This window comes from Ornithodoros turicata, chromosome 2 (assembly GCF_037126465.1).
Source record: "Ornithodoros turicata isolate Travis chromosome 2, ASM3712646v1, whole genome shotgun sequence".
NCBI classification, from domain to species: Eukaryota; Metazoa; Arthropoda; class Arachnida; order Ixodida; family Argasidae; genus Ornithodoros; species Ornithodoros turicata.
This window is the reverse complement of record NC_088202.1, coordinates 3,584,573-3,593,409: the sequence shown is the minus strand read 5'-3', so window position 1 is coordinate 3,593,409 and position 8,837 is coordinate 3,584,573. Positions and strand designations below refer to the sequence as shown.

The window sequence follows — 8,837 nt, the reverse complement described above, 5'->3', positions numbered from 1 at the left end:
ACTGAAAAGGTTAGCCAGCTGTAGGGATCGAACCCACATCTTCTGGATTTCTTAGGCACTTTGAGGCTTTGTTTGTATCTGTCCCTTCTATGTTGTTCCAGCCTCAGTACATCAGTTTCTCTCTTGGCCAAAGAAATGTCCACAACCGGCCCGTGCTTCTCCAAAGAGAGTGTTTCTTGTTTGCGGCTTTGGAAATGGCAGCGATAACAGAGTCTTAAGGAATGACATGATCTCCAGTTGTTTTCCAATGCGCAGGGAACGAGACCAAAGAAGTCAAGTCAAAAAGTCCATGCCAAGACAGTTAAAACTTATGGCAGCGTCGTCAGTGCGCCATGGCACAAGGTTGGCCTTCCGTTTAGACGGGATCTCGGTGACACAGATGCTCAAAAAATGCTTTTCTAAGAAACTACAAACAATTCGGTTGGAAAAGATTTAGTATTCCCTAATGGAAACATAGCGTGAGTATCGTTCAATTCTGTGGCACTAAAAAATCGGCGTAGCCGAGCTTTAACGGCCCATGCCACATTTTTCTGTGTGGGATCGAAAGCAACGGTATCTGTTTTTTGCCATTACTGATCAACTATACAGGAAACATTTAGAAATGCCGTTTAATACCGTAAATCACTACGGAAATGTAGGAAGGGAGTTGCCTCAGGACAGAAGCCGCCGATATTTCGAACAGAGACTGTTCTTCTTCTCGAATCTTTCGAATTTCAAACAGTCTCTGTTCGAAATAGCGGCGGCTTCTGTCCTGAGGCAACTCCCTTCCTACATCTTTTCCGGTTTGCTGGATTTCTACCCATGTACTACGGGAAATGGTGGTCTGAAGAAGAGGGGATACCGTCATTCCCGATGAACAACACGTGTTCTACGGACACCCAGTTATTTTCATAGAATAATCTGCCTGAATCGATGCCGTATAGAAGTCCTTACCATACCCTTAAAATATATCTAATGCCCCCAAATTATACAACCCAGTCAGAATATTCTGCCCTAGGGATGTCCATCGAATATACGAGGGGCGTTCAAGTCAAACCGGGACCTTCTGTCTCCTGAGTGTACAAATGGCTCGCGCTACTTCTTTTTCGTCATTTTCACGCGACAGGCCTCCGCGTTCACCACGTGCTGGTCCAAAGTTTGTGCAAAACAGCAGACACGCGCTGGACAAGATGGCCGAAAACGAGGTGAGCGCGTACATCGAACAGCGAATTGTCATCAAGTTTCTCATGAATGAAGGCGTGAAGCCATCTGAAATTCCCAGAAGGTTTCTGGCTCAGTATGGCCACGATACACTTAGCCGCAGCAAAGCGTTTGAGTGGTGCAAACAGTTCCGAGACAGCCGTACAGCAGTGCAGGACGATCCCGACCGGGGCGGCTCAGAGCCCAGAGTCAGAGTTCCTGAGAACATCCAACTTGTGGAGCGCCTGATCCTCAAGGACCGACGGATACCATGTCTCGAGCTGGTTCGAAAGACGGACTTTTCTGTGGGAACGTTGAACACTATCATTCATGAACACCTCCACGCAGTTTCGAAAAGTTCGTGCCCGTTGGGTCCCGAGGCAGCTCTCCGTGTCTGATCGGCAGTGAACACTGAAAATCTCTGAAGAGCTAAGCTACCGTTTCGACACTGAAGGACAGCCGTTCCTTGATCAGATCATCACGTGCGGTGAAACGTGACTGCACTCTTTCACTCCTGAGTCTAAACGCGGATCAAAACAGTGGAAGAATCCGCGCTCGCCAGCTCCCAAGAAGTTCCCAGGCACCCCGTCTGCCGGTAAGGCCATGGCCACGGTTTTGAGGAACAATGCTGGCGTTGTCGATGTTGATTTTCTGCGCAGTGGTCCCACCATCAATAGTGCATATTACTGCCAGGTTCTCAGGGATATGCGTAAGGCGCCGAAGGAAAAGCGGCCGGGCCTCATCACCAAAGGAGTCCTCCTCGTAAAGGACAATGCACGCCCGCATACCGCGCACCTCGCGACACGCACCTTACAGGAACCTGGCTGGGAGTTACTGCCACATCCCCCTTACAGTCCAGACCTCGCCTCCAGCGATTTCCACCTCTTCGGGCCACTGAAGGTGTTCCTTGGGGGCCGCCACTTCAGCTGCTACGACGAGGTCAAGAATGCGGTCCAATCGTGGCTGCTACGCGCCGGTAAGGATTTCTACGCTGCTGGCATCCAAGCCTTCGTGGAACGCTGGCAAAAGTGCATTAGTGCAGCTGGAGATTACGTTGAAAAATAAAACTAATTTCGCGCCTGTAAGTTCATTTTATTTTGCGAAAAATGAAAAGTCCCGGCTTGACTTGAACACCCTTCGTACTTTCAAGGGGGCACGCATATGCGCAGGATAATGAGATTTCTCCAGCGGACATCCTACGGATATCCACTTATTTGTTTATTTATTTATTTATTTTTATTTTATTTATGACAATACCTCACGTGCCCTCAGGGGGCGTTTTGTGAGGGGGAGGTTACATCAGCAAGTATATAATACAGAATAGCAGAAGCAATTGAACACTTAACAAAAAAACACTAATGTGAAATCATTAAGAAAGAATATGAGATGTTAGGGAAATTAAACACCAAAACTGGCAGCTGGCTGGCTGCGAAAAACTGAAAAGTCGGAGTTAGCTACGATAGACTGGGGAAGGTTGTTCCAAGCAGTGATGGTTTTGGGGAAGAAGGAAAATCGGAAATGAGATGTACGACATGGAATGTGGTCGATTTTATGGACATGATCGATCCTAGAGGAGATGTAGTGGGCCATAGTGATTTACCCTGGTCGAATGGTTGTGGTGTAGTAGAATTTATGAAATAGACACAGACAACAGTATTTCCTACGGTGTGCAAGAGGAGGAAGATTGATAGAGGCCTTTCAAGATGTAATACTGGACGAAAAAGAATAGTCTGTTAAAATAAAGCGAGCTGCCCGGTTCTGTATGGATTCAAGAAGGTCCACAATTGTTGACTTGTAAGGATCCCAGATGCTACATGCATATTCGAACTTCGGTCTGACTAGTGTTTGGTATGCAAGACGTTTCATCTCAGGTGGAGCAAGTTTAAGGTGGCGACGGATGAAACCAAGTTTGCGATTTGCATCGCGAACAATGGTATGAATATGATCTGACCAAGAGAGGTTTGAGGAGAAATGAAGCCCCAAGTACTTGCAAGTATGAGACTCACGGATGACATCCTGACCTATGTGATATTGATGTGTTAGTGGTGACCTAAAGCGCGAAAAGGGAATAGAACAACACTTGGAAGCATTAAGAGGTCAAGTAACGCACCAGTTTAAGATAGACACAAGGTCCTGCTGGAGTGCTTCTCGATCAGAGGAGGACAGTAGGGAGTGGTACAATAGACAGTCGTCACCGAAGAGCCTCATAGAGGATGAGATGAAATGCGGGAGATCATTAATGAAAATAAGAAATAGTAGGGGCCCGAGGACAGATCCCTGTGGGACGCCTGAAGTAACAGGAAGGAAGTCAGAAAGGGAGTCATTCACAATGGTAGCCTGTGTTCAATTAGAGAGGTAACACACAATCCAGTTATACACGTAGGGATCAAGGTTTAGGGAAGAAACCTTGTAGAGATGGCCAGGATGAGAAACAGAATCGAAAGCCTTTTTAAAGTCAAGATAAATGGCATCGGTTTGAATACCTCAGTCCATGTTAGAGCTAATATCAAAAGTAAATAGCGACAATTGGGTTTCGCAAGAAAAACCCTTGGGAAAACCGTGTTGTTCGGAAAACAAGAAATTGTTCAGTTCGAGATGAGATGAGATAGCCGAGTAGATAATGTGTTCGAGGATTTTGCAGGGAACACTAGTCAGAGAGATGGGGCGATAATTAAGAGGGGATGACTTATCACCGCTCTTAAAAATTGGAACGACCTTGCCCTGTCGCCAGTCCTGAGGCACGTAGCCATAATCGAGACATTGCGTAAAAATGAACGACAACAGAAAGTGACGAAGGTTCTTTGGTGTTTTTGAGTACCTTGGAGTTAATGGAATGTGGTCCACAGGAGTGAGATAATTTCAAGCAATCAATGAGCTTAAGTACCCCGGCGCGAGATACCTCCATTTTGGGAATGGGATTTAAATATCCGATTGATGTGGGAGTCCGGGGGAAACTTTGACGGGGATCATATGAGAAAACACTGACAAAAGCTTCGTTGAAAGCGGTTGCACAATTGGCGTCAGACATTTTGGAACCATCAGGATAAGTTAGGCAAACGGCTTCCCGTGAAGATGGATTCATGGTTACGAGTCAGCATAGAGGTCTGTTGCATGGAATAGAAGTCACGTTTTGCCTGGCGAATGGCCCTAAGGTATTCGTATGAACACAAATGATAATTTGCGTACGTAGAATCTGTACCAGAACGCGTAGCCTGCCTGTAGATCTTGCCTGTAGAGGCGCTTTTTTATTGTGAAGTTTCTTGAGACGGTTGGAATACCATGGACCTGTGGAAGATGTTCTCATTACAACAGATCGAAAGTATCTGCAGTCACCTCGTTTATCTTGTTGCGAAAAAGCAGTCAGTTCCCCTCGACCGAACGCTCCCAGACGCCAAAATGACATTTTGATCAACTTTGATTAATAACAACACTTGATATAAAGTTGATATCATAGATGTCATAATCTAATTACTTAGTCTGTATATTATTAATTAATATCCCAGAGTATCAGACCCGGGTCTCGTTCCCCTGTTGCGCCCACTGTAGGCGCGTTTGCTCAAATCCTGGAGAATCCTGGAGAATACTACGCTACACCAACTTAAAGAAATCAGCAACTAAATTATCGAATCACTTAAATGTCAATAAAAATTTGACGACTCCGACGAATATAAAGCGGCACTATAAGCCATTGCTCCATAAACACAGAAGCACTTTGCACGTACTGTGGGCAGCACATGACAGATGTTTGTTTACTGCACATAAGATTTTCCCACAAGCTACACAGCTGCAGCAGTAAAATGGAATCGGACGTGACTCAGTGATTCAGGACCCTTCAAAAAATCTTGGAACTGCCCATGGTATCTCTTCGAAACCGCTGAACAGGCAATACGGTACATATTAGGCACACCTGCAGCTCAGTGGCAAAGGCACTGCTAAAATGTTTGCAAAAAGAACAGCGATTTTCAACACACACAGCACCAAAATACGACACTCGTCACTCGTCGCTGCAACGATAATGGCGATGGCATAATGATGATGATGTTGGTGTCACTTCCGCTGGATTGGCATATGTGTTATTTAACATTTAACCTCCGCCACCCAATTATAATGAACGGTCACGGAAATTAACGAATATTACAAAAAATAAGTACTCAATAAGCACGAGCTAAAGCGATGTCAATGACGTCTGCCCGTCTACCCAATCACTATGCATCATCCATCCATCCAACCAGTTCGAACCTGTCCAGTTTCAACCCAGTTTCAACCGTTGAAACTTCAAACTTTCCGGACGCGCAACGGGTAGCAGTTGGGTGTTGGCGGCTGCACTCCACTGGTTGTTATACGGAAATCTTTCCAAGTTCCAATCTCCCGTACGTTTTGTCTTGCAATTTTGGAGCATAGCGAGAACGTACGCCGTGCTGTCCAGTGATAAAAACTGTTGAGCGCAGCAGAGCTCCCAGAGTACACTGTGGTGGACAGCGTTTCTTTGTTCTCTGTTTAGGGGTGAGTTCAGTCTTCATTAAAAGTATGTGCCTGTTTCTGTGTGCCAAATCGCATGTAGTAGAGATGCGTGGCATAAATAAAAACGGAATATCGTGTCTTTTATTTATTTCGGCTTCGTATCACCGATCGCAGCGCATTGGAAGTGTGAGTTGACCTGACTGTACTTGCATTCAAAATAGTGATTAACGTTGTATGTTCGGCAGCACAATGTTTCAGCAAGTGCCTTGCTTCGTCTTGGCGCTAAAACAAATACGGTATCACTAATTAACCATCGAGATTCACGAGTTTTCGATGACTGTGGAAGTCTTGAGTAAACGAAAGTCGACAGTTAGGGGACGTTCACACGAGCCGATTTTCAGCACCAACTCAGACCAACTCGAAGGAACGTCTTTGGACCAACTTCAAGACGGTACCGTCTCCTCGTTCACACGTACCAACTCGTTAGCTCCGCCCACAACCAACGTTACGGCAATCGGGGTGTATAGGTTCAAGTCCAACCGCTGGTGACTTTTTTTTAACTGTCATTCATCAAAGCGAAGTCATTTTATTTCGCCAGAAGATCACCAGTATCTCCAAAAAATGCCTATTGATATGTTAATATGCCGCTAGTAACAAAAAAATAAATAATATAAAAACGTTCTCAAGTACCCCTGTAGGATTTGAACCCATGCCAGGCAGTACGACAGGAACGAAATCGCTTGACGCCCTCGAGGGTCACGTGGCAATGCTCCTCACGTTGATTGGTTAGACCACCACCAACTCTCCGAAGTTTTCTCTCGGCGACCGATTTCCAGCAACTCGAGTTGGTCATGGTTGGTGATGTCGGCCGACTGCCACCAACTCCAAAGTTGATCCGAGTTGGTGCAGAACGTTGGCCCGTGTGAACGCCCGCTTACGGTTTCCAGGGCGGACACGCCGGAACATAAATGCTGGTTAGTTTATTGTCATGTCAGCCCGACTTCGGTTGTTGCATTTTTCGCTGGTAGTGAAACCACACACTGAAAATTTTGCGCAAGTACTTTTGTTTGCATATCATGGTTTCATAGCAACTGCATTTTTCTTTTTATAGGTGCTTGGACTACCTTGCATCGGTGGATATGAAAATAGTGGCAGCCTACCCTACGAAACATCTATTTGCACATAAGCGTAACAGTTCCCTGTGAGGGAAGGGGAAGCAGTTTTCTCTGACGTGTGACTGTGTTGTCCTCCAATGTTCCTGATGTTCTATGTGCCCCCTAATCTTACTCTAGAGGGAGCTTCTTTAATTTTTTGTAAACAAAGTATTGCAAATACAGTTGGTGGAAGGCTCTAACTGCTTTGTATTTACATGATTGTCGTGTGGTTAACGAAATCGAACTTTTTTTCAGATGCTGTGAAAGTCAGTAGGGAAGTGCGATGTAGAAGAAAGCACTGCCAGAAGCTTGCTAAAGAACCGCACAACATGTATGGGCAGCACACAAAATATTAATCAAACGGTACAAGACTAGTATTTCTGTGCTTATAGTCGTTTTGAAACATCCTTGGTATTGTATGGAGAACAGCGTGACTATGTCATTCCGTCTTTCTTCACCCAAACAGCTATCTGGCAGTAGTGCAAGATTTGACTCCCCCCCCCCCCCCCCCCCCCCACACACACTAAAGGGTTTATTCACTGAAGTCACCTCAGCGCCATACTATAGGTCCCTCAATGTTACGTCTTTGCATTTGTTTGCTGCATTATGCTTTTTAGGTGACTATTAACACCGAAAACATGGAAATTGCTTGGATATTCTACAAATCACAGAGCGACAAGTTTGAAACACCAGATATACGGTCAGTATAATATGGGTAACAGTTTGTCTGGGATCTACAATATGGTGGCCGATGGCAGCAAATCTGCCTGCTAGCGACATTGGCGGTCTCCTGTGGATTACGTCATGTGAATAAACCTTATAATATTTGATGTCGTGATACAGCTGTTGCTTTGTATTGTCTTTTATAATATAAATAGTGTTTATTTTTATCCTGTACATAATTTTTGCACCAAAGTTGTGAGAGCAGCACAGTTGTTTTAGCGTAATGCAGTGACTGAAGTGCTGCGCCAATCATGGAGTGCTTCGCACTCGTCTGCTCGACCAGGTAAGGTCGTGCATCACGAGAGAACGCCTGTCACATTGATGTACTTTCACCAGGTGTCTTTCACAGCGACAGCTGTTGCATCCTCGTTTCCCTGTGATCCTGGAAGCGTCCACATCAGGTAGTCACTGACAAACAGATTTTCAGCTGTTTCTGCAGTTCGTATTGTGTAGTTGTAACCCAGCAAACCACCGACGTCCTAAGGACATCCTGGCATGATCCTGAGGTCCTGGTCCCTCATGGATGTCCTAAAAATGCCTTTCAGATATCTTTAAAAATGTCTGAATTTTATCTATTGGGATGTCCGAGCTGTATGCCACTGGGACTTCCTGACAACATCCTACCTGGATGTCAAATTTAAATTGAAATGCATGCATATTTTTGTGCTGAAACCATTGCAGCTTCATAGTACGTAACACAGTTTTGAACAGTATGTTGGAAAGGCAGGTCCATGGTAATTTTGAGCATCGAACAAAAAGTATGAAATCATTATTGAAGCGCACATGGCAGATAACACATCAAACAACCAATATTTCACGAAACATGTTCCTCATATCATTGTTCATATCACCTGTTCACGAAACCAACATTGCAGCGCATGGCCCAAGCTTACCTGAATTGAATGAGAGCGAATTACTTTTGGAATGTAGAAACACACATATTTCATGATTCACTACACAAAAGCCTCGTACTCTGATAAAGTGCCCCTATACAGGTCAAGTTACCAGATGTCCCTATTTACGTGGTAACATCCCCGGATTTTTGTCCATTGTTTCTGTGTCCGAAGTTTGCAATGATCTGCTTGTTGATCTAACAAAAATACCGGGCCTGTATTTTTTATCCTTTACAGCATTTTCTAAAAGGCTATGAGAGCAGAAGTGATGCCGTTTTTGCATTTGAGTTATACGGCCATGCGGACATCATCTGGAAGAGAGTATGTCAGTACAAGATGAGTAAATACCTAAAATCCATTAATTAACTCTTTAATTAGGGAATTTTTGACAAAAGCGATATAGCAGAATAGGAGTCAATCCTCGTTC

At 44.8% G+C, this 8,837-nt stretch overlaps 1 protein-coding gene across 1 annotated transcript; it reads left to right on the top strand.

Moving 5' to 3' along the window:
- Nucleotides 1–1,169: 1,169 nt before the first annotated feature.
- LOC135382974 (protein GVQW3-like) lies at nucleotides 1,170–1,577 on the top strand. Its single transcript, XM_064612642.1, has one exon. The coding sequence runs from the start codon at nucleotides 1,170–1,172 to the stop codon at nucleotides 1,575–1,577; it is 408 nt and encodes a 135-aa protein (XP_064468712.1).
- The last annotated feature ends 7,260 nt before the right edge of the window (nucleotides 1,578–8,837 follow it).

Coding starts and splice junctions, on each gene's coding strand:
- LOC135382974 (XM_064612642.1), top strand. CDS start 1,170: ATGGCCGAAAACGAGGTGAGCGCGTACATCGAACAGCGAATTGTCATC.